General features: G+C 36.1%; 1 protein-coding gene across 8 annotated transcripts; it reads right to left on the minus strand.

Moving 5' to 3' along the window:
• On the minus strand, nt 1-25,118 carry ZNF518A (zinc finger protein 518A). Of its 8 annotated transcripts, none has more exons than XM_057736212.1 (5): nt 25,054-25,118; nt 22,477-22,562; nt 9,671-9,817; nt 7,083-7,131; nt 1-6,563 (listed from the first exon to the last, which is right to left on the minus strand). In XM_057736212.1, exon 5 carries the CDS (start codon nt 6,427-6,429, stop codon nt 1,978-1,980), a length of 4,452 nt encoding a protein of 1,483 aa, XP_057592195.1. In that variant the 5' UTR covers nt 6,430-6,563; nt 7,083-7,131; nt 9,671-9,817; nt 22,477-22,562; nt 25,054-25,118; the 3' UTR covers nt 1-1,977. The 8 variants fall into 8 exon arrangements, with proteins under 8 accessions (XP_057592195.1, XP_057592197.1, XP_057592196.1 ...); XM_057736214.1 differs by lacking the exon at nt 25,054-25,118 and adding an exon at nt 24,538-24,840; XM_057736213.1 differs by lacking the exon at nt 25,054-25,118 and adding an exon at nt 24,492-24,840.
• Nucleotides 25,119-26,589: the final 1,471 nt, after the last annotated feature.

The raw sequence follows: 26,589 nt of genomic DNA on the forward strand, positions 1-26,589 counted from the left end.
CTTAAGATAAATTTAATTGAAGAAAACATTCGTTACAGAAATTAACAATGCTTAACCATTCTTTAAACACCATATACATTATTAATATATACTGTATATTTCCAATCAACTCCATTCTTAGGCTCAATTTAAGAAACACGACAGGTTTTATACAAAAAATACTTCACTTCTAAGAAAGTAGACAAACTGCACAAGAACAGTACATGTATAATGTGCATAGCAAGATAGCTTGAAGCATCTATGTATGGCTTTCTTTAAAATAAAACTATAGGGGAAGTGGGCCCATTTGGGACCTAATGTTACAGTTGACGTATGTAAACTGTTTCACATCTTTTAGGCACTTGCTAACAATAGTGTTCAATCCCTGAAAACTGAATTTATCAAAAAAAAAATTGTACATCTGAAATAAAAACCAAAAAAAATAACATGGGTAAAGTCTCATATATTCCTTTTAAATTAAACAACAAGTTTTATTAGTGCATGCACAGAACTAAATTGAAAGAAAATAAACTTTTTATGTCAAAAAATTTCTGTGCAAAATTTACATAACTGAAAAGTACAAAAATATGTACAGGTTTTAAATTCTTTTATATACAGAAAAGAAGCCCTGAAGTTTTCATTCAATCAATGAAAATGTCGTAACACTAGTAGTAACAATGTAACAAAAATTATATAGTAATTTTTTAATACAAGAACTCCATTATCCAATGATCCAACAAAATTTGATCCAAACTTACAAAGTGAAAAGTTTAAATTGATGATTCTGTTGTCTTGAAAATATTCATTTTAAAACTCTACCTGTTGGGCATATCCCTTCGGAATCTGTCCTGAAGTTTTATGCACTGTCACTAAGTCCACTATTAATGCTTCTTCAATTTCCAACTGCAATCAATCAGTAAATAATCTGCTTTGGGTTGTCAGTCATACTGAAAAGCTGCTAACAAAAATGGTTTGTCCCAATGTGGACATGTTCAGACACTAATAATAAACACAAAAGTATGATCTGCTTTGCTAATCTTGCTTCAGAATATTGTTTCTGAGGAATAATTTTTAATTTTCGAGAAAAGCCATTCCCTTGGAAGTGCTTCTATGTTTCACTCTTTTTAAAGGGATGGCAACCAAGAAAAAAATTGGCCACTTGGTTTACAGGGGACAAACAATTTAAATCAAATAAACATAGTTCTGTGCAAGGGAATCTCTAGAGAATGTAACCAAATTCAGAAAAATGTTCAAGTTCTTTAAATGAACTTCAAACTAGACAAAGAGAGTTTAATTCTTCTCTCGAGACTGCCCATCTACTGCAACTGAGAGCCATTTAGAAAAAGAAAATCACCTAGGAAGGGTGTTCCAATCAATGACATGGGACACAGCTTACAAGGAAAAAAGATCTACTTGTCAAAAACTCTTATCAAGCATCATATGAGGTGTAATTGTAGTGAGTTAAACGTACTCTCAAAGGAGCCTAATTGCCTTCAAAAGAACTACATTTTGCAGATGTAGAGTAAGTTCTTTACCCAAGCTCTCTTAGAGTATCTTCACAAATGATGAGAAACTCCTTCAGTTCCATAGTGAAAGAGCTCTCAACCTCTTCAGAGGAGCCACAGTTATCAGATTCATAAGGCTGGTGGAAGAAGAGAGGGAATGGGGCTGTCAGCTGTTACTCTCTACAATGAGTCACTGAACTGGCAAAACTGCTCTATCAAAATTTTCTTTAGCCCTAACTTCCTTAGAACACATTTTTAAAAATTCAGTCAAGGTACATCTGTGCTGATTAGTTTCTTTCAAAACTTACATGTGCACTGACAGCATTTTCAAATACCACACTAAAACTTTTGCTCTTCCATGGAAATATAGCCAACTTTTAAATGTTTAACTTCAGGTATTATATTGAAGTAAAAAATGTCGGCATTAGTAGTTCAACCTACTATTTTCTTCTAAGGTAATTTTACTTTTCTTTTCCTTGGTAACTGCAGTAAATTATTCTAACATGTTCCAATCACGAGTAGCTTCCATTAAATGTCTCTGCCCATGACCAGCCCAAGCATCCTGATTGTCAAATACTCTACCACAAAACCAACAGTTAAATTTAGCCTTCAGAACATTTTCAGAGGTAGTTTTCACAATCTGATAATTGTTTTTGCTTGTCTTTTTGAGAGTTAATTTTAGCACAAATCTTTCTTTTACAGAACTAATAGGTTTAAATGTTTTATGCCTCTTAGGAAAACCATCATAAGTTGTTTTAGAAGGGTTATAACAAACTGGTTTCAGTAAAGCATCGATAGTTCTTTTTGACAATGAAACCTTAAGTACGTGTCCATTAAATTTAGTGATAGTTTTCATTACATTTACTACTTCTGGGGCATCTGCATCAGGATGATTCAAAACTACAACTGGCTGGTTTCTCCTAGGACATTTCACAAGCTGTTTGGAATTAAAGGGGAAAAGCCGCAAAGTTCTGACTGAATCTTTTGGAAGCCTAGGTCTGCTGAATTCAAATGATTCATGGACATCTTCAGGCTTTGTTTTTTCTTTACACTTTCTGTGTAATGCTTTTTTTCTTGGCGGTTCTTGGTAACTATCCCTACACTTGCGTTTACAGTTTCTGTTTCTAGACACAAAGGCAGTTTCAGAATCTTTACTTCTTACATGAGTTTTTAGTCTTGAAAAATTTTTTTTTGAAGTCTTTTTCTTATTGAAGCTTCTCTCAATCGTACAATTTGTTTTACACCTTAATACCCTGGCCTCTGAATTGTCAGTGATACAGATTGGTTCCTCAGAAGATTCTGGGCATGCCGCAGTAGAAGTTATCACAATTTCATTTGCTGGCATCATATCATCTAGTAAGAAGGGTAAGGCATCTCTAGAAGATTCTGGCTCTTTCTGCTCTCCTGTAGTCTGATTAGATGGTACACTGTCTTTCTGCAATGAGGATGCAGAGTTGCTTACTGACAGATTATTAGCAGCAGTCACATTTAAAACAGGGTTAAAAATTTTCAGCAATATTTTTTGTGGTGTTCCTTCAGGTTTCTTTGGCTGTATATTTTTATAATAAGTACTATTTTGGACTAATTTAGGCTTAAGCAGCTCAGTCTTATTTGGCATCACACACTTTAAAAAAACAGCTTGTTTGCCATCAGGCAAAAGGGTGTAAAGAGGTGGTTTTGGAAAAATCCTGTTCTGCTGTTTTACTGAATCTGAGATATTCAACTTAGTGCCCTGATGCTCAGATATTATATTAGGAGCAGGAACAGCTTTCACTGAAGAACTTGCTGGCGTTTTAATAATGTAAGGGCCTTTTAATGACAAAGTATTTTCTGAACTACTTTTCATGCTCAAACAACTGCCAATACTGGAACAAAGTGCAGGGGTCAGACAATTACTGTTTGGTTCTACTTTTAAAAAAGGTGTTCTGCAAGGCTCCTTAGTTGTAGTTCCACAAGCTTGAGCACTCTCAGTTTTGACAGCAGAAACACCTTCAAGTTTCCCATTATTAAATGTTAAAATCATTCCAGGTTTCTTGTTTACAAGGAGAGAGGAAGGGACACCTTGTGTATTAACCAATGGAAGCGGTCTTCCTGAAACATGTAATCCAGGCTTGTTAGCGATGTGCAATGGTACAAAAAAGCTTTTTGGAGTCTGAACAAATATAGTCTTTTTTGGTTCTGAATTCAGAAGTGGACCCTGCACATACAAAGAACCTAAGTTTTGCGTAGTGGCTCGTAGTTTGTCTTTTACAAGCTGCTGTGTAATTATTGCATCTGACTGAGTCTTAAGTAATGTGCCAAACCCAGAAATTCTAGGGGTCTTCTCTGAATCTCTCACATCTTGTGACACTGACATTTGTTTTTCTTTTCCACAACATTTTAAATTCAGATCATTTGTAGGCACATTAATTCCCATACTACCAGATGGAACTGGAAAGAGGCCTTGTACTTTCAAGTCTTTTGAAGATTCAGCTATTTTGTCTTCTCCCTCATGTTTCTGAAATAACTGGTCACAATGAAGTGGCAGGTCTTTATCTGGAGTGTTACTAGAGTCTTGTTTTACATCAGGTTTTGCTTTTAATACATCTTGAAGTAACTGGTTTATTTCAGGTGGCAAAAATTCTGATGCCTGTTGGCTCTGGAGAGAGAAAACAGATGTGATTCTAGGCATCATAGGTGACTCAACACTGGAAATGTCATCCCATTTAGGCTTTTCAGTCATGCTCTCTAAATTTTGATTTTCATTAGTGTATAGGTTCTGTCCATCAATGTTTTGTCCTTTTTCTAAGACACATGGTTCTTCAATTTCAGCTTGTGTTTTTAAAGTTGCATCTTTAGTATTTAAAAGACTAAGAGATGCTAACAGGCTATCTGGGTTTGAGCTCTCCTTCCTCACTAGTGATAAAACTGACTCACTTATTGGTTGTTGAACTACTGTCTTGCTTGATGCAGGGTTTTCACACACTGCTGTTCCTGAAAACCTACGACGTTTATTAGAATTATTCACTTTTGAGTAATTATGAAAAGGTAATGATCCTTGGTTGGAAGATTCAACAGGGAACTCAGAGTTGACATAATTAATGCAATAGTTATGCATATCTCCACTGTTGTAAGAATTTGGTTTGGTAGTACAGGTGACTTTATCTGGACTTTTAATGGAAGTACCTGATACCTCAGGGTGACACTGGGCAATATGACTTCCCCATAAGTCAACATTATCTCTTGTTTCTACTTTTGTGGTCAAATTCACTGATGCTGTAATCAATTCTGATGTTATTGGCAAAGGAGATACACTTTTTTCATCATCCATCGTTGGAAGCACATTACTTGTTGGAGATAGCAAAGCCATTTCTTTTTCTGAAGTTACTTTTCCTGAAAGTACAGGAGATGAAGATGAAAATGGAGTAGTTGCTTTCATGTAAACTGTGTCATTTAACTCAGTTGTTACTCCTGTTAAAAATGCAGTGGTGTCCAAAGTGTGAGGCTGCAAAATTGCAGTACTGTCCCTTGCAGCACTTGACTGTGAGCTTGGTGAATATAAATTCTGTTTATTGGTAGGCAATAGTTTTATTACAATATGTTGTTTTCCATCCACCATCTTGAATCCCATAAACTTAGCACTGTAGTTAGCAGGAATTGTTATTCTATTATTTTTTACCATTAACACTGTAGGTCCTTGCACAGCAGTCTTCAAGAAACCCGAAGTAGAATTTGATCCCTCTTCAGCTCCATTACATTGTCCGGTGGACAGAAGAGTTGGCTTTTCTGATTCTGACTCAGTGGGTTTATCATTATTCTCACAGTACAGTCTTTCATCCTTTTCTCCATTTAAATGTTCCTGAACAAGATGGCTCTGGTCTTCAGATTTAGCCTGTGTTTTGTTCACTTTTTTAAGCACTTGAGTGTTTTTTTCTATACTTCTGTCACTTCCATTGTTGATTTTTTTACGTTTCCAGAATGTCTTCCTTGATGCACCTATTTTGTACCTCTTCAGTATCAGTTTAAGTCCTGCCGAAGTCTTTGCCATCCTCTTTTCATATCTGTCTTTTTCCAGTTTTTCTTTCGCATATAAATGTTCCTTGTGCAAAGTTATAACATGTCTTACAAGGTGCTCTCTCCTGGTAGCACCATAGCTACAATATTGACAAGTGAAGGGAAATGTACCAGAATGAATATGAAGGTGCTTCTGAAGCTCTCCTTTGGTTAAACATATATAATGGCATTTACTACATTTATAGAGGATTTCGTTATGCCTATGTATGTGCTGAACAAATGTGCCAACATCCTGGGTGGAGAATTCACACTTTTCACAATGAAAATTTCCATTTACACAATGTGTGGATGAAAAATGCTTTGTCAAGTCTAATAAAGTATATAAATTCTCATTGTTACAAATGTCACATTTTACTAAAGTGATTCTATGGGTTCGTCTGTGTTGTTTAAATACCTGGAAGTCATTTGCTGAAAAACTGCACATTTCACAAGGATATGAAGGTAATTCACCACAGTGCCACATTTGAAAGTGTTTCTGCAAATCATTTGGGCTATACCGAGTACTATCTCGGCACTTTAAACAGTTGAAATTGAGTATTTTTGCAGACATTTTTATACCTTCTTCTTCAATTTTCTCAGACTTATGGAGCAACACACACTCCTCTACAAAGCTTAAGGTCTTTATACTGAGAGACTTCCTTGCAGTCTGTGGTTTATGCTGAAATAACTTTCGGTACTTGTCAACTTCATGTTTCAATAGGACTTCATTTGGAATATTTATCTTCGGCAAAACAATTTTCACATTTTTTAGTTCATAATGAAAACTACTTCTTGAAATTTTTGGTTTAAGTACTGATCTGATAGTATCAACTATCTCATTTTTCACATCATAAGCTTTTTTTAAAGTATTTTGTTTTTCATCAAAAAATAAATGTTTCTGTTCAGATGGCATGATTTAACAACAACAAAAAAAATCCCAATTTCTTTTTTTCCTGAAAACTCTTGAAGTTACTTGTAATTTGAACAGGAAACAATACTGTGCTGAGACATCTTCAAAATGCCAGGACTTTTCCCATATTAACTCACCTAAAATCAAACAAAGAACTGAAATTTTCATCACAGAAGTATCAGTAAAATTCACATTTTAAGTTCATTTTAACACAAAGCAAGAATGTTGATCAAACAAGTAAAAGATATAAAAGACCTGTTAAGTATTATACCACTAACTTTCTTAATTACTTAGCAGAACCTATAGCTATTACCTTGTGAGAATTTCAACTGACTTCTCTGCAGATTTTCTACTTCCCTAGTGCCTCAGGGATAATTTATGTTTAAAACAAAAGTTTCATTCATCTAACAATAATAATAACAAAAAGATATTATCTGCTCTCTCAAGTTTCATTACCAACTGGTTAAAAAAAAGAAGAAATTAAAAGGAGTAGCACATTTCCCTGGGGTACTCCTAAGTCTACCTACTGTCTTTCTGGTTCCCTACCATTTTGGCGTTTTTTGTCCCTAGAACTGAGTCAGATGGCAAGCAAGGAAAGTCCTTGGCAGATTAGAATGTACCCATTATTATCTGCCTCCATTAATTCAAACACTTACTGGTTGTGTTACTCTAGACAACTCTCAATCTGTGTTTTGGCTTCTTCATCTATAAAATGAAAAAAAAAAAATTAGTACTTCCCCTACCTCTTTCACAGGGTTGTTTGAAGATTAAATGAACAAACATATGTAACAGCATCCTGTAAAGTACTATATAAACTGTAGCTACCCCCACTACTGTATGTGACTACCATGTAAGAGACATGATTCAAGGTGCAGAGGAACAGAAAATAATAGTTAAAAAGATGTGACAGGAGTTCCCCGATGGTCCAGTGGTTAACACTCTGTGCTTCCACTGCAGGGAGCATGGGTTTGATCCCTGGTCGGGGAACTAGGATCCCACATGCCACTTGACATAGCCAAAAAAAAAAAAAAGATGTGACAATATATTCCTGAGAATAGAATCTCACTACTGAAGGTTCAGTAGTAAAAATATCAAATAGTATGTTAGAAGAACTACATCTTCTTACTATCATGGTCTTAAATACGTATATGACTAATAGCTATAATTAGGTGAGCTAAAAAAATAAAGCGTAAATCACATTAAGCTTCATCCATAATGTCTATCCAAAGGTCTAACCTCTAGTTTCAATTAATCAAAGTAACTAGGAACTTCACTGTTTTAAAAATCCTTTACTAAAGGAATATATTAAAAGTTAAATTACTTTACGTGACTATTAAGAAGCCCTTTGAATATTTCTCAAACTTAAAACTTCTGGTTGGGTCTAAAAACACCTTCAATATTTTTCAAATATATCTATGCTAACTTGAAAATGAATTCATTAGAAGGGTATGAGTTTGCTGAAAAAAATTTTCTTTACATACCACAGCTAATACAGTAAAAAATATTAAATTTTTTACTATATTATTTTAAGCTAAATGTAAAAACTTTTTCTTCAAAAGTAAGAAAAATAATACTTGGCTGGAAAAAAGTTCAATGATACCTGACGGATATTTCACACCAACTGAGAAGATTCTCTACAGAGGATCACATTTTCAACAGTGCCAAGTTGAAAATATGACCCTCAGTCATTTATGGAGTTTTCCACAGTCATCTATGGAGTTTTCACCATACCAGAATCTGAGGGTGGGGCTCAAATACATGCAACTTTTTTAAGCACATCAAGGAATGATTCTTCCATATATGCCAGGATACCATATTGTGGTCATTCCAGACTACCCATACCCAAGCTTTTCTATTTCTATTATAACCAAAAGGAATCTGTATCATAGGTTTCATTACAAAAGGCAAATTGCTTTTTATAGTAATATTACGTTTCCAAAAAAGTATATGTAATGCTAAAAAATTATATATTTTAATATTTCCAAATATCAACTTCATTTCAAAATACCTATATAATTTAAAATTTTTCGTATAAGAAAACATATATCCCAAAGTTTGACAATCAGTATGATTTAAATAACTCTATCAATACTTAGTAAAAAAAACACATACTATAAATGTGATGCATTTTGATGAGTGCTATAGAGAGATGCAAAAACATGCTCCCTACCCTTAACTGCAGCTTGCAATCTAAAGGAAGAGGCAGGGCATATATGTTAATACATTGCTTATTCAGAGTTGACCATCCAGCAACTTTAAGCTTCTAATACACAAAAAATAGAAAATAATTAACTAGGATGCATGGCAGCAAAAACAGACGCCACAAAGTTCACCCATTAGAGCGAATGCCCTTTCCTCACAGACAAAACAATGCTGAGAAAAGAGACTACCTCATTAGCTTTTACTTAAGTTCGATAACTGCTAATTAATTAATGTTGAATGTCATTATTTTTTATATTTAATGTATGGTATATATAATATAGCATTAAGAGAGTTTATGTATTTTAGGTATTTTGGGATTTGCCCTCAAATTTTAAGTTTGGAAAATCTCTTTTTTCTTCAACTATGTTCAACCTGTTTTATGTGGAAGCAATCAAAGATGACACCTGGTAGCAAATTATACTAAGGCTGCCACCTATGAGGAAAAAAAAAAATGCACTCCATTAAAAAAAAAAGGAAATAAATTTTATTATAATTTTAATCTTCCAACCTATTATTAGCTAATGCTCTTTTCACTACAGACCAATCTCTACCCTGACAACAAGGATTACTGATTTTAAATCTCCTATTTAAATTACTGCCCTCTATATATGTATTATTATCTCATAAGACTTGCCCAACATCTCGTCAAGCCTTAAAATAATACTATTCGTTTTAAGTATGACTGGTACTTTAAAGTAACCCAGAGAGTTTGCTGCATCAAGATGGCAACTCAAGTCATTTGATTTTCTCCCTCTCCCAAATGCTCACTGAAACGTAAACCAAAAAATATAATTTAAAAAAATTCTACAAAATGGCAAGAAACTAAAACACATTCCATACCTATGCTACAAGGTGTTTAGAAGGAAAAGGTCCAGAGAGGGAAGAGTGAAAATAAACACTGATCAAGCAGCACTTTTAAAGCACCACTTTTAAAGACAAGCATACTAGGGGACATTCATTCAACGAATATTCAATGAATAACTATCTATTATGCCCTAAGTAAAAAAGTAACAATTCCACCCACTCCTTCTCCTAAACATACCTTGGGAGAGACGTAAGAGCTTTCGAGGAAGATTGTGTGAAGCCCTGTGGGATGACAGAGGCTCAGGCTGAGGTATGGGAAGAGAACGAATCCAGAGCTTTGAGCTGGGTCTGGAGACCAGACAGTGTTGGGGGTTGCTAGCACCAGCTGTCAGGAGAGATGTAAAGAGGACATCATTTCTAAACAAAGATACATCTTCCTAAATCCACGGCCATCTTGTTCCGTTTAAGAGTGCTTCCCTTCATCCATGTAAGTAAATTAGCATCTCTAAGCTGTCAGAAGAAAATTACATTAACTTTCCCCACTTTGTCTAACTAAGAAAATCTTGGTTTATTCTCCAACAACACACCAACAACACATCTCAACTCCCAGTGCCATCAAAAAAAAGATAAGTAGGCAGAAACATCACTAGATGCAGCAGCTCAAAAAAGGGAAAATAATCTGAACACTCAGAGGAACCTCTCAACCATTCTCTTAACCAGCAGTGAAAAACAATAACTAAAATGAAAGTTACTAGAGAAAAAAGGAGAAAGCTTAAAAAGAAAATCAAGTATTGATTGGCAACCTCAGTAAGACCTGAGCTGGTATACTGAGAAAAACAAAAAACAAACATAGAAAAACATACTGCCATGAAAGAGAGAACAAAGTAGATGGTGGAGAAATAATGGTTTTGAAAACAAGAGAAAAAAGTTACACTGAGTTGTTGCTTTTTTTTTTTTTTAAAGACTTGAATTTTCAAATTCGAAGGTTCTCCAAATGCCTGGCAAGATTGTTAGTGGAAGAATATAAAACTCAATATCTAATTTATCCTAGTAAAATGTTTGAGTTTAAAAGATAAAAATGAAATTTTACCAAAAAAGAGTGGAGATGGAGTTACCTAAAAAGGTATTCACAGCACCAACTTTAATCTGCCATCAATATTAATCAGATATTTTACTCACAATTCTAAATGCTACAAGAAAATTAAATAACATTTATAGAGTTCTGAGGGAAAACAATTAACCCAAGAATTAATTCTATACCAAGGAAAACCCTCATATATGAGGAAAAAACACAATTTTAGATATGCAAAGATTCAGAGAATATACCACATGTGTACTCTTTCTAGAAAAAAGTTTTAAGTAAATACTTCAACAAAAATCAAATTTCAGTCAGAAAAAAAGAGCTAAAAAAATAATGTGATATAAAAGCAATATCTGTCAACAAACATCTACAAAAGAGAAGTAAATGTAAATATTTTGTAAATACAGTTAAGAAAGCAGAAAAGACTGGAGAAGGGGAACATATGCAAAAAGACAAATATATAAGAAGCCCTTAAAGAAAAATTAACAATGGGAAACAGAAGAGGCAACAAGAACAACAAAATTCTAGATGCTGGAAAGTAGATAAGTAAGTAGTAAATGACCTTGCAGACTCAAGAAAACAATCCCAGGCAGACAGTGGGGGAAACTAAGAAATAACCCATTTTATACTCTGAATCCTCAAAAGACTTAGGAACCGGCAGCACCAAGTAACTCTGAAATAGGAAGAAGAAAGGAGGAGAAAGCTAAAATAAAGAGAATTTTGGAGAAAGTTGCTTGAGTTTTGGTTAGATGCTACAATTCTCTTCCCCAAGTCCATCATGCTGGATTACTGCTATTCCCCCACCACAGCAGAAGTCTGGAGGTTATCCTCTGCAGAAAGTAAAACAGAATGTCTTAAATACAGGATGTCAGACACAGCTGAGAAAGCGGGTACCATACAAAAAGCTAGAGGATTGAATGACCATATACATATGAGACACAAACCCCACTCCATGCCCCAGTTGGCTCCTAGGCTAAAACAGTGCTAGTAAAAATGTGGTCTGCTGATGATCCATGAACCATTTGTCACCAGTCCACAACAAGATTTGTATAAAAACTGAGAGTAAGCTTTTAGAAACTATTACAGCAATTTTATTGTGTTAAGTTTATGTCTGTTGAATCCAACAATAAAAATTTGGACTTGTTTTATACGCTTCTTTTTAAAATTTCATTTTCTAGTAATAAAGGCACTATGATATACTAATGATGGGAATATAATTTGACAGAACTTTCATAAAAGAGTTTGTAAAATATATGTATTTATTGTAAATATTATAATTTTTATAAAATAATATAAACATACAAATATAAACATATCTACAACTACATATACGCCTGGGGAGAAAATATATTAACTTCTGATTCACTCCTAGAAATCTATCCTAAAGGTAATAATCAGATGTTCATAGTTTACAAAATCACAAAACTAAAAATAACTAAAAGCCCACCAATAAATAAATTATACTATTTCTATTCAATGGACTAGTCTTCAATTTTAAAAACAATACTGTAAACCCACATTTATTAATAGGAAAAGATCCATTAAGTGTTTTTTTCACATTAAGTGAAAAAGGCAGAAACCAAACAGTAGACATATTAGGATATAATTTGTTCAACTATTCATAGATGGATAGAGACTAGATGGATAAACAGACACAAGGTCCCCTACAAACTCTCAGTGAAGACATCAAGAATATACACATAAAAAATGCTTATAGTGATTACTGGTTATCCTTAGGTCAGTGTTTTTTAAAATGTTATGCTTGGATTACTATGATCTCCACACTGGCATACTTCCTTATCACAGCACAAGCAAATAGCTTACATTTGGATATAACAGGAACGACAATCTCTTTGTTCCTAGACCACACTAGTATGAAACTGTAGCAAAAAAGTGAAATGAATCCATGAAATTTCTTAAATTCACAAACAAAGCAATTGACTTTGTGGTAAACCAACTAAGTTTTTCCTGAACAAACTCAAAATAGTAAACTTGACACCAGAACAAAACTGAACAATGTTGACACTAAAGGTGGACAAGAAATTAAAACAAAATAGGTATCATTCAACGTTGTACTCCCCTTATCAACACACAGGTAACCAATCACACCAGTGCAGAAAAGACTAACAGCTATGAAGCTAATGGCAAACATAATTCTCAGAGAATGAAGAACTATGCTATTAGATGTCACTATACTTCATAAATTCATGCTACGAAATTTTTTTTAACAATTAATTTGAGAGCCATGAGGTTATCTAAAAAGTAAGTAGAGTTGGCATCACAAGAATAGCAGTTACGTATGTACTACTGTTAAACAAATAAAAAGTTGTATGTATTGTATATAGAAAACAAGTGGTATTCAACTAATAATCTGATTCCCGATCCTGATACATTGTTAAAAGAAAAAGAAAGAATAAAAATTGTAACGTCAATCTAAATTTGATTTGAGAGTGAGTCAAAAATTATCCGCACTCCAGTTATATTAAAACTTCTATAAATTCTAGAGTCAGTGCGCAGATAATTTTTGACTCACCCTTGTACTAATCAAAGAAATAAACAGCAAGTACAATGCTGAACTGTTTTTGCATTAGTTAAGCATATAATTCTAATGAAGTATTGGTTTTGATTTGACGAAATTTTATTTTTATTTTCTTTTTTCGTGCTCTCATTAAGTTTTGGTATTGGAATTATGGAGAATTTGTAAAATGAATCAGCGTACCTTCCATTATTTCATCTGCTCTGGAATAGTTCATTAATCATGAGACTTGCCCGCTCTTTAAAATTATACAGACTTATGACAACACACCATATGGGCCTGGGTACCTCTTTAAATTTTAGACATTACAATCTTTGCAAGTTCTTCTATGGTTCTGGGATCTTCGGGTGTTCTACTGCTTGAGACACTTTAGGTAATTTATGTTTCCCTTGAAGAAAAGCAATTTCCTTCACATTTTCTAAGTATACTCCCATAAATCTTACTTTTAACAATCTATCCTACAGAAATAAAAGCACAACATATAGATATGTATCAGTAGCACTTAAACATCCATGAACAGGAAAATAAGTAAATTATGGAATATCCACATGAAAACAACATGAAGAAAGAGGTATGTGTATTGAATTGATTTAGAAAGATATGTACTGTGAAATTTTTCTATATTCAAAAAAGAAAGCTGCAGATTAAGTAGTAATATATTTTTAAATTAGCAGGAAAGATCCTCATTTTTACGTCAGAAGGAAAGATCCTATGAGTACATGTCTGCACACAGACAAATGTATAGTAAAGATATCTTTCAAACTACTGATAACAGGTTAATTTTTTTTAAAGGAATGAGAGCATGGCATAGCAAAAACAAAACAAAACAAAGACAAAAAACAAACCAAAACAACAACAGGGAGAGAATCACCAGATCTCCTAAGAACCTTGATTGAAACCAAGAGGGCAATATCACTACCACAAGTTTTCACTGAGGCCTGCCTCTATATTGCCGCCCTTGAATTCTAGGAAATTCTGTATCCTTAGTATAATTCCCCCTTTTCAGAGGACACTAGCTTAAACTAGCTTAAGCTAGTTTTATTATTTATAACCAAGGTTTTTTTTCTAAAAATTGTAGTATGATTGCTTTACAATGTTGTATTAGTTTATGCTGTACAATGAAGTGAATCAGCTATATGTATACATATATCCCCTCTCTCTTGGACCTCCCTTCCATCACCCTCATCCCGCCCATCTAGGTCATCACAGACCACTGAACTGAGCTCCCTGTGCCATACCACAGGTTCCCACTAGCTATCTATTTTACACGCGGTAGTGTATTTATGTCAAACCTAATCTCTCAATTCATTCCACCTTCCCCTTCCCCCCACCCCCATGTCCACACGTACGTTCTCTACGTCTGCATCTCTGACATTAAGTTAACCGATCAATGTTGACTGTGTTTATTTTACTTCACAGAAAGGTAGGTTTTGTGATGAGCCTTTAAAGAATAGTGGGGCTTAAAAATGTAAGAAAGGAGCAAAGGTTATCTAGACCAGAAAAACAAAAAAGAAACATTAGAACTGCAGGATCTAGATCATAGAGGGAATGGAAAGGTTAAGTAAGAAGACTATAGAGCAGAGGTCCCCAACCCCCGGGCCATGGACCAGTACCACTCCATGGTCTGTTAGGAACCAGGCTGCGCAACAGATGAGTGGCAGGCAAGTGAGCAAAGCTTCATCTGTATTTACAGCTGCTCCCCATCACTCACATTACTGCCTGAGCTCTGCCTCCTGTCAGCATTATGGTGAGCTGTATAATTATTTCATTACATATTACAATGTAATAATAATAGAAATGAAGTACACAATAAATGTAATGTGCTTGAATCATCCCAAAACCACCCCCCTACCCCAGTCCATGGAAAAACTGTCTTCCACAATACTGGTCCCTGGTACCAAAAAGGTTGGGGACTGCTGCTATAGAGGACAAACTTGAACTTGAAATGAAAGGTAACAAGGAGCCACTCATGTTGGTTTATGAGCAGAGAGTGATAAAAGCAGTATTTTAGAAATAGTATTAGAGTGCTACTAGAAAGCAAGATATATTGGAGAAAGGGAGTAAAAATAGAAGTGAGAAAACTAAGAGGACTAAGTGACAATCCAAATAAGTGAGAAACCAGAGAGCTGGCAGTGTTAGCATACATTAGGAATCACACAGTAGGTACAGAGAAACTTTTTAAAAGATGATTCCCAAAGTAAAATCCCAAGGAGAAAGACAGTGAATCACAAAGTGCCATTCCTGGAGAGGTTTTGTTTGCTTTCTACAACAGGCTAAAAAGCAAAGACTTTCTACAGTGTTCAGCTTTAGTAAAAAGGTATGAAAAGGAAGAATCTATGTACTACTCACAACATTCTAGTTGCTTAAACATTAAACAAAGAACTAAAAAAACTCTAGTTTAGCCCTATTTGTGACTCAGCATATAGCTCAGTAACTTAATTTGTCACCTTACACAGTTAGGAAAACTAATTAGTCATTATTTTTTATAACTATTGCATTCCTTGAGCTATTGAATTTTTCTCTGCAGAGATAACTGAATGCAAAACAGTCATATAAATATACAACTGGAGACAGAACAAAGCAGCATGCACAAGTAAGGGCTTGCTGAAAAACATAAGGTTCTGCCTAAAAGGAACCTAGAATACACAAAATACTAAAACTCTTTATTTTCAAAGCAGAACCTATTTTAGCATCCTCAAAATAATAACTATTATCTTTTCATGACCTGGAACATCTTGGGCTTACTCTTTTTGTAGCTGTTTTAAGTTTTTAAAAAGTTTACCCCAGAAACTAACGCTTAACTTATTTTAAACAAGTGAAAGAATAAATTTTGTAGAAATTTATACTGAAAGTTGGCTCCCTTCAAATCGCTATGGCCTAATGACCAACTTACCACAAAAAAGAGAAATAAGTATGCAAATGTGATCAACTACAGATATAGAAATACTCAAAATGCTAGTGTAGATGTGAGCCACAGTGGTTGGTGACACTGGTATACAATTATGAAGTTTAAAATAAAAATTAAAATATAGAAGCAGTTCCTGGCTTAGGTGAATATTATTTCTTACTACTCTGAAACTAACTGCTCGCTGTACACACACACAAACAGTGTCCAATATATAATAAGATGCTTTCTGCTCCCCCACATATACACCTTTATTTACCTTTGTTCATACTGTTTCCTTTCACCAGGCTTGTCATCCCCTTCTCTTTCTCTTAATTCAATTCTGGTCAAAACTTCTTTTCTAATTCTACTTCCTACAGGGACATGAATCCTTCTGCAACACACACTGATCTCTCCCTATTCTGAATATCCGTGTAAAGGACAGCCATCGCACATTATTACAAACTTTTATAGCTACATCATTTCATTTTTAAGTTTTACCTCCCAAGGCAACTTAAAAGCTTCTTAAAAATAAGTTCTATTTCACATTTCTCATTTATCCCTCAAAAAAACCAGGAAGATTGGGTACACAAGGCTCTAACAAATTCTTAATTCATTTATTCTTTTATTTTTTCTCTCCACCCCCACTGGCATGGTGTTGGTCCACTGTCATCTCTAACTTGGATTAAAATAATAGTCTTCCTAACTGGCATTCATGCTTCCCCCTTGTTCGCCATCCTTCTCTGAATCCATTCTCCACAAAGGAGCAAAAAGTGATCTTCTTAATATAAAATAGATTACAGTATTCTCTGCTTAAAACTCCTCAGGGGCTTCCCAAAGCACTTAGCAAGTAAAATTTAATCTCTTGGCCAAGGCTTGCAATGAACAGTGACACCTGGTTCTGGACCTCTTTCTTCAACTTCAATCTCATGCCACTCTCCCCATCTGTAAATATACTCCAGCAAGCTACCATATATAGTCTCTCAGTTCCTGAACACTCCTTTCCTAACTATCTTATCTCAGGCCTTTGCACCTGCTACTCCCTGCTTTAAATGTTCTCTCTCTCATTCCTCAAATGGCTAGATCCTTCTTATCTTTTATGCAGCTCAAATGTCACCATCTCAGAGGCTTTCCCCAACCTATAAACCATTCCCTCCTTAAACAAAAAAGTTGTTCTCTATTTTAGGTCCTTGTATTTCTTTTTCTGTAACATTTTCCCCTCTGGCAATATTTTATTTATTTGGCAATTTATTTTCTATTTGTCTCTATGACTGGAATAAAAATCACAGAAGCACACAGACCATACCTGTCATGGTCTTTGCTATACCACCAGTATCTGGCACAGTGCTGGGCTTGTAGCTAGCACCAAATATGTGCCAGTCTGTGTTCTAAATCTTGGGAATACAGCAGTGAACGAAACAGACCAAAATCCCTCCCATCATGGAACTAACACTCTACTGGTTATTTAGATAACAAACAACGTAAATAAATTATATAATATAGTCAAAAGTGACAAATGCTGTGGAGAAAAATAAAGCAGAGAAGGAGAGGCAGAACCAGAGTTCCAATTTCAAATACAAAATCAGGGAGACCTCACTTGAAAAGGTCTTACTTGAGTTAAGATCTTAAGGAGATGAGGCAGACAGCATTTCAAGAAAAGAAAGTGTCAACACCCTAAATATGGAGTGTGCCTGACACATCCAGGGAATAGCAAGAAGATGATCAGTATGCTGGGAACAGAAAGCACCCGAGGGAAAGCAGCCAGAGAAGATGGGGTCAAAGAAGCAATGAGGAGAGCTGCTGGAGCACTTCGGGTAGAGAAGTAACATAAGCTGAATTGTTTTTTAAAAAGATCACTTTGGCTGCTATGTTAGGAACACAGTGTTTGAAAGGGAGGTAAAAATGGAAGCAAGGAGACCACTTTGGAGATTATTATACTACAATTACCCAGGTAATAGATGGTGGCTTGGTAGAGACAATAATGCATGATCAGACTTTGAATATATTTTGAAGATAGAGCCTATAGGATTTGCTGACAGACTAAATTTGGTCTATGAGAGAAAGAAACACATCAAAGTTCACTCTGAAAGTTCTGACCTCATCAACTGGAAGAAATGAGTTGCTCTTAACTAAAAAAAGATAGTGTGGGAGTAGTAGGTTTGGAAAGTATATCAAGAATTCGGTTTTGGCCATGTAGAATTGGAGATCCCTAGTTGACATCCAAGTGGAAACATGCAATGTGTAACTGAATATAAAATACAGAGGTCTAGGTATAAGATAAAATTGGGGGAGTTATTAGGGTGTGTATATATATGTATGTGTGTACGTAGTTTTACATATAGAACTGAATGAAATCACCAAGAGGTAAATAAAAAAAGAGAGAAGTCCAAGGCTTGAGCCTTGAGATACCCTAACACTTAGAGAAAAAGAAGACGAGCTAGCGACTGAAAGGAATGAGCAGTGAGAAGGAAGGTAAATCAGGCGAGCGGTACCCTCAAAGCAAAGTGAAGGAAGAGGTTCCAGAATCATAACAATCCACTCTGTCAAATAAGATGAAGACTGAGAATTGACCACTGGACTTAATGTTAAGAGTGCTGGTGACACTAATTAGAATGGTTGCAGTGGAGTCACAGAAGAGAAAGGCTCACAAGCATGAATTTAAGAGAAAAAGGGAAGAGAAGTAGAGATGTAACACAGACAACTCTTCCAAGGAATTTTACTACAAAGGACCAAGAGATAGAGGAGTTAGAGTTTTTTTGTTTTCTAAAGGCAGAAGAAATTATAGTATGATTGCATGTTTATAAAAATGATCCAGTAAAAATGTTAAAATTAGTGATGCAAAAGAGAAAGAAAAGAAATGCAGGCAACATCCTTCAGTAAATGAGAAAAGATGCAATCTAGTGAACAAGTGGAAGAGTTGAACTTAGAAAAGAACAAAGAATTCATCTACAGTTACTGGAGAAAAGGAAAAAGATGTCAGCAGGTGGGTAGATGTTATTGTGAGAGGTTATGGAATGAAATGCCTTATTAAGTCTACGATAGGGGCTGGCAAACTACAGCCAACAGCCAATTTTGGCCTGCTGCCTGTTTTTGTAAATTAAGTTTCATTGGAACACAGCCACATTCATTCGTTTACATATTGTCTATGGCTGCTTTGGTGTTACTCAGCAGCTGATAGGTACAGCAGAAACCGTATGTTCCACAAAGCCTAAAATATATACTACCTGGCCATTTACATCAAAGTTTGCCAACCCTGGTATACTGGAATACTCTGACTGTTAACTCTTTGAGCTGAGGACCAGATAATTGGCTATGAAGAAAGAAGATAAACAGACCTGGGAAACAACAGCATTTAGTGAGAATGACACATTAACCTATACATCATTCCTAATATCTGGGACTCAAAACAAATATTCTATGAGTAATCAAACATTAATTTCACTACTTATCTCTTTTAAAATGTTTTATAACTATTGCTACATTAGTTTTAAACTGGCTTTATCTCTAGGGAGGGGGTATAGTTTCACCACTGTACTAAGGGATCTCTCAAAAAGGAGGAGGTAAGAAGAAATAAACTAATTACATATAAAACAGAACAGCATCGCAGGTTAATCACTTTTTTTAATTTCCAAGGCAGATGGATGGATATTAGCAACAAGGTCTTTTCCATGACAAATAAATGTATACAACTTGAATATACTTATTTTATATCTTAGCGTCACAAAAATGGCATCACACTGAAAGAAATACAAACATTTTACTCAAAGAATGCTCCACCTTAGTAGAAAGAACCAAAATTTCTGCCTGGCTTTCCAAATACCTCATACATAGATTTACCTAAAACAGCCAACCTTATTTCCCATTATCTCTCATTCTCCCAAAATACAAATTGTTACTATCAAACCAATCTCCTTCCTCCCCATCTTGGATCAGCACTTAATCATTTTCAACTCCATCCATTCTTCAATTATTCTTTATGCCTATCAAAACCCAATTCATAAGTCAAAATCCATTTGAGATTATACCTCCTTCAAGAAATCTTCCTAGACTGGGCCAGCTCTCACTAATTTCCTTCCTATCAGAACTCAGACTTACAACCCATACAATCATGCGTTCATTTATCCTTTTTAGCTGTTTGCATTATGTTTCATGCACATTAATCTGGATTCCTTAACTACACTATAAGCACTGCAAGCAAGGAGCTCCTCTTATTCTCATATATTACTAAAAAGCTAAGTACAGCATGGATTATTCTCAACACATGCTTGTTGATCTGTGTAACCTAAGTATATAAAAATGTGCTGTATTAGAGAAAGTCTACCATCCACTCAATCTAGTATGTATAATCCTTGACTATCCAGGCAGGTGTACACACTTATACATACTACTATATATTCAAAAAACATTTGGAGGTTAAATAAAGGACTAAATACATGTATAATGAATGAATGCATGAATGAATAAAGGGTATCTTTTATAAGGTAGAGGCAAAGGGCAAACTGTGGATAGATGTGAATGATCAACTTGAAGCTACAGATCTGAAATTCATAAGGGCCATATATTCATCAGAATGTTTTCTGCTACAACCCAATTCAAACTAACTTACATGCAGAATTTTGGCCCAAGGGACTGGAAAGGACACCAGGGCAGCAGACAGAATCAAAAGAAAACCATAAATACCTCATACCATGGTTCCTGGGACTAAAAGTGGTACTCTAATTCCATCTAAATCCCATCTTTATATGGCTTCACTTGCACCTACTACAGATGGGGTTCTCATATATGTGGGAAAGAATGTCACTAGCATCCTCCCAGATTAACAACGTTAGAGAAAAGGGAGCATCCTTCTCCCAGCATCCATATATCAATTTCAAAGAAGGACTCTGATTGGCTCTGCTTGAGTAACAGGCAATCACTGTTGCAACAGGTATGACTGGACTTCGGTTATAGCACTGACTGATAAGACAAGCCACCAACCACTCATAATAGGAGAGGGATGGTTCCCCAAACGAAGAAATGCTGGGTTGATGAAAACAAAATACATACACACATATAACTGTCTTCTACCAGCCACAACCTCCAAAAACTCAATTTTAATTAGGAATTGGTGATGACTTTACCATATTTTGAAATTATTTGACTTTCCATAAAGCCAACATTTGTTTTCAGCTATTACCACTTCTTGAAATGAGACCCATGTGAAACCCACTTAATTTTCCTAAGCTTCAAGTCATGCACCTGCATTCCAATATTCTGACACTTGTTTCGTGCAGTCATACCAATCATGATTTTAAAATTTTAGTGAGATTTTGCTTACAATTTTTAAGCTCAAACAATCCAAATCATTTTGGTCAGTCACCATATAGAAGTCTCTTATTTACGTCATTATATTTGAAGCTTTCACTGTTCATCATGTTACTTTCTCTGAGTAGTTTGGCTCAAACCTAGCAAAGAAAACCCTTAGTACTCAGCATTTACTTCCTCTATTCAGGAGCAACACAGTACCCATGTGAATCTCATACAGTAAGAGATCAAACAAATGTTATATAGCAAGAAATGACACAGGTAATGAACACAAATGATAACCTGGTATCTCAATTTAGCATCGTTGCTCTCTACTTATTATAGTTGATACATTACATTAACTTCTAATAACTTGTACCTTTGTGAAAAATGGCCTAAAGAAAAAAATCCATCTGCTAGCAAAGTTCACAGAAGAACATGGTTAGGATTACTGAAGCAATAATTTAAGTTGGTAGAGTCTACTTCAGTTATTTTATTAGTTACATACACAATCTTATTCCTAATTTAGAGTTATACTTATGGGTATACATTTGGTGAGGGGAATTACATGATACTGTGATATCCCAGAACCTATCCAACACAAACAGCAAGAGGCACTTGTGTTTCAAGGATACATCAGTCATGTTTTTGTACAAGGGTACAATATTTTCCACCGAGTGCAAAACTTTCCTTATAACACCATGGATTTGTTGGCAGGTATTTTTCCTTCTTTTTGTCCACACCAGGATATTCAGATGACTACTTCCAGGAAACCAGTTATAACTCTATAGTGATTTCTAAGTCCCTTTTCTGACTCAGAATGTAGATATCATTAATCACAAAACAAATACACATTAGATAATTTTTCTTTAGGTGCATTACTTTGCACTTATTCAAGCAAAACAGAAACACTCTTCTGGCCATTTACACAGCTTCAAAACATCTTCCTACCATGTTTCTCTCCATCATTCATTACCCAGGAGCCCTTAATGTCATCTTTATATTTAGAAGGATGATATACTTAAAATCATCTTTAGATTTCTAATGAAATGTTAAAACACAAACTATGAAACAGAAAACTACTTCTTTTTGCTTACATTACAATGAAAACCCATGTGTATTTTATTTTACTTAGGCCAAAAATAAAACTATAACTTGGAAAAACTCATATATAGGTAAGTATTCTATTTTGTCCAATATTAAAACATTAACTTACTACTTAATAGACTATATACTATAGTACTTCAATCTTCACCATACCTCTTTCTTCAAGGAACAAAAGGCACACAATTTAATGCTTGGACAAAGCCACAATCAGGAACAGTGATCAAAAGAAGAGATGATATCTGGAAATGAAGACCAAAATTTTAAAACTCTGACTGCAAAAACTGTCAGTAAAATGTTTTTAAACTTTTGATTCAATTATGCTTCATATAGTCAATGTATGTGTATAAATTTAGAAGGAAAAAAAATTTCTCTGCACTTAGACGAATAACCTATCATTGACACCCAGTGATAACGTCATAAAATTTACAAGTCACAAAACTCAAAGCTTAGAATCAACCTAATTCAATATCTTCTATTATGAAATGATAGGGAAAATGAGTCTTGCCCAAATTCACAAAGCTAGAACTAGAATCTGAATCTGATTCCAACCCAAAATCCTACTATGACAAATGCTACCTCTTAATACTCACTTCTGATATCTAAGGTCCCATGAAAATTGCTCACCGTGTGAAGCCAATAACCCATATAAAACTGAAACACTCATAACCTACACACCTAAGATAATTAAGAAAACTTTCAACTTTATTTTAACTCTTTTCTTTTGCTTATAGTGCTTTGCCAAAAAACTTTTAGTAGAGTAACTGAAGGAAACTGGGCAAGGTCCAAGTCTTTTACCATTAAAAAAAAAAAAAAAGTTGTATTAGGTGATGTACAGCACACAATGCTTCAACAAGAACCATTACAAACAGAAAAGTAAACAATAAAAGTATATTAAAAGAGCATATTTAAAGTATATTTTAAGGTCAAACTGTAGACTTCTGCTAAAATATATCCCCTCTGGAATGTTTCAAGCTATAAAAACTCTGGGGATCACAACAGACTCAACTATTACCAGAGAGGAGAGGAGAGGATTTGAAGCGTGATGATAAAAATCTCAAGCATTTAAAAGCTCACACATTATCAACATGCACAATAGATATTCACTGTGGTTGCTGTCCTTTTATCCTTGCCAAAAAAAACAGACATAAAACGTTTTGAATTGATATTTATACTTACTCTTGTGGCAACAATAAGGAAAAATTTGGATGTGCAAAAGAGATTGTTAGATACCTATATTTTCTCCCTCCCAAACCTTCTGTTAATTTTCTAGATCTGGGACTCATCTTATTTATGAGAATTTTAACAAAAATCAACACGTCTACTATGGTTACCGTCCTCCTGAAATGCTTACACCCTGAAAAAGTCAATACAATGCACTGACTTAAGAATTTCAGGAAAATTCAGTTTTGCTGAAAGATAATGAACCCACTCCTATTGATTTGCAGTTAAACAGAAAAATGTTAGAGTATTTCACCGAATCAATTTAAGTGGTTTCTATCTGTTCAACTTGAGTACAACTTTAGAGCACACTCAAATCAGATCCCTTCCTGCATGAAAAACAATGCAACCATTTCAATAAAATAGGCCTAACACATAGACGCTCAAAGTTCATGAAATTCCCATCCTGATGTACAGTTTGGTGGCATGTTTCATCACTGTGACAACCGCGCAAAGTTCAACATTATTATGAATTCTTTAAACACTGACTTATTTCTCTAGTGTTTTTTTAAGTTTTGATATCCAAACATACCCAACGAATACTTTCGCTAAAACAGCTCAAAAACACTAAACGCCCCCAAATTTAAATCTGAAAAGAAAAATGAACCTTAACTTTTGCATTCAGAACCTTAAAGCTACCGTATCTGCTTCACTGGTCTACTTAAGAGTTATAACATTTTACCTTACACACATTCATCCTATATATTTTCAATTACCATAGCCATCTAGGAAAAGACTACTACTTGACAAGAGGACATCATGTTAAGAACAGACTCAAAATGGACCCTACACGTAAGAAAGCCAGTTACAAAGAAATCCATCTGCCACTGGGTGTGGTTGGGGTCTGCACGGAAGAGCGCTCTTGGCCAACTCTTGAGGAGGGAGCGCGCGCCAAAGACGTGAGCGTATCTGCAAAAAAAAGACCTCCAAAGACCACAGACTGAACCCACAATGGGGACGCCGTCGAGTCGGGCTGCCGTGGGCCTGCGAACCTACAGCTCGAGGGGTGCTGTCTGAGGGGTGCCCAAGCAGTCTCCACCAGCCCAGGAACGCGCCGAGTGGGTGCTTCGAGCGCCGCGCGCCCCGCTCCGTCCCAAACACCGCGCCCGATCCGCCCCTTCCTCCGGGGCTCGGCTGCCCCTGGGGCGCGCGGAGGCACACTGCGCCGCGCTCCCGCTCCCGCTCCCGTTCCTGCACTCTGGCAAAGTGCGGAATTCAAAAAGACCCGACGTAAAGCAAGACCAGGCCAAAAGACTGAAGGTTAGCTCTGGCAGGCTGCAAGAGCGCAGAGTAAAAGGACCGACTTCTCTAGAAAAACTTTGCGACAAGTTAGGCGGAAGCGCTGAATGGCCGGGACTATTTAACAGGAGCTTCCTATCACGAGAGGCGGAGCCCTGAGCGGGTTCGGGGGGGTCCCTGCAGCCCCCACAAACTCGCCCTTTGACCCCTGGATGGCTGTCTAGAAGTCCCGGCATCCTAACAGGTCTGGGCGGCCCCGCTCATGGGAAATACCTGTCGTGGTCCCCATAGCCTGCGAGTCCCTGATGGCGGCCATTATGCTTCCATCCGGGTATTGCCGAAAAGCCGATCGCAGCGCTACCGGGAGCGCTCGCTGCGGCGGAGGGATCCACGCCGCACCTGAGGCGAGCGGAAGCGGACGGAGGCCGGCAGGGTCCGCGCCTCACCCTGGTGAGGGTAGGCCCCTGAGCTCGGCTGGCCGCTGACCTCGCTCACTAGCGCGCTTCCCGGGTGCTCGCCTCGCCAGTGGCTCGCCCCCGCCTTGGCTCACCAGCGGCTGGAGAGAGCCTACTGCCAATGGAATGAGAGACACACCTCCACTCTATGCTCTTCAGAGAAGACACCAGAAGCAGGAACTGTGCTCTTGGCAAACCTTTGCTGACTGGGAATGGTCTCAGCCCTGAGATTTTAATCATTTCCGGCTTTGCAAATGGCGTCTCCCCCACCCCTTGCTTTTGAGATGCAGGATTTATCAGCCATTGCAGCCCGTGTCAATGAAGGATGCTGCCACAAGCTGCTCTGGAAGACATATTCAACTCCAAACATATACATATTTAATAATTGATCTGAAAACCATCGTTCAACAAGGGAGGCTCTCATCTCAATGAAAGGAATCCTTCCCCACACCACACACAGGGCTGGACAAAGAGGTCAATTAATATGATTGCCCCAGGGGCCAGTATGGGTCGTCTATTCTTTAGAGGATTTATGAAATTAAACCTATTAATTGACCTCACCTTTTTACATAAATTACCTTCCTTGGGAGGGGGCGGGGATTGTAATGGCGGAAACTTTAAAAAAAAAATGAAAAAAATAACCCGACTGGAGCCAAGGAATATGCCAAAATATTGAAAGTGGCACTGCGATCGAATTTTTGTCTTCCAGTTTTTATGCTTCATGTGTTCTTAGGAAGTACATACCTCGTTTGTGACTGAAGAAAAAAAAAGTCAACATTTTTCATTGTCTTAGAGTATGCTTTTGAAAATGTCGCCATATAACCATACACACGGTTTTCTCCATCCTTTAATAAAAACGTACTCTGTGGAATCCTCACTTTGCCTTTAAGTAATTTTTTTATCACTGTCTACTGGTCTAAACGATTCCTCCTGGAAAAAGGAAATGAGCTGCAGTACACATTAGATGTGTTCATATAGCCTGTACTGGTGTGCCTTTATAAAACACACAGGGAGAAATCTTACATAAATACCAAAAGGAATGCCAATATGGAATGAAGAACATGTTTACAAAATGGATTTTATTTTGCATTAAACATCATCCTCCTTTCTCCAGTCTTCATTTCCAGAGACAGACATGCATACACATTACAGAGGAACGGAGAGAAGCTACGGTTGGTTGGTTGGTTGGTTTTTTAATAGCAAAAAAGACAATAATTGGGAACATGAACAGTTGTGTTTTGATGTTTTTTTTTTTCACATTAAGAAATTTCACCCTCTTCTCTGCAGTACACACATTACAACTTCACCCTTGCGTCATATATTCACTTAAAAAATCTTGCAAACCTGCATATGT

This window comes from Hippopotamus amphibius, chromosome 5 (assembly GCF_030028045.1).
Source record: "Hippopotamus amphibius kiboko isolate mHipAmp2 chromosome 5, mHipAmp2.hap2, whole genome shotgun sequence".
NCBI lineage: Eukaryota > Metazoa > Chordata > Mammalia > Artiodactyla > Hippopotamidae > Hippopotamus > Hippopotamus amphibius.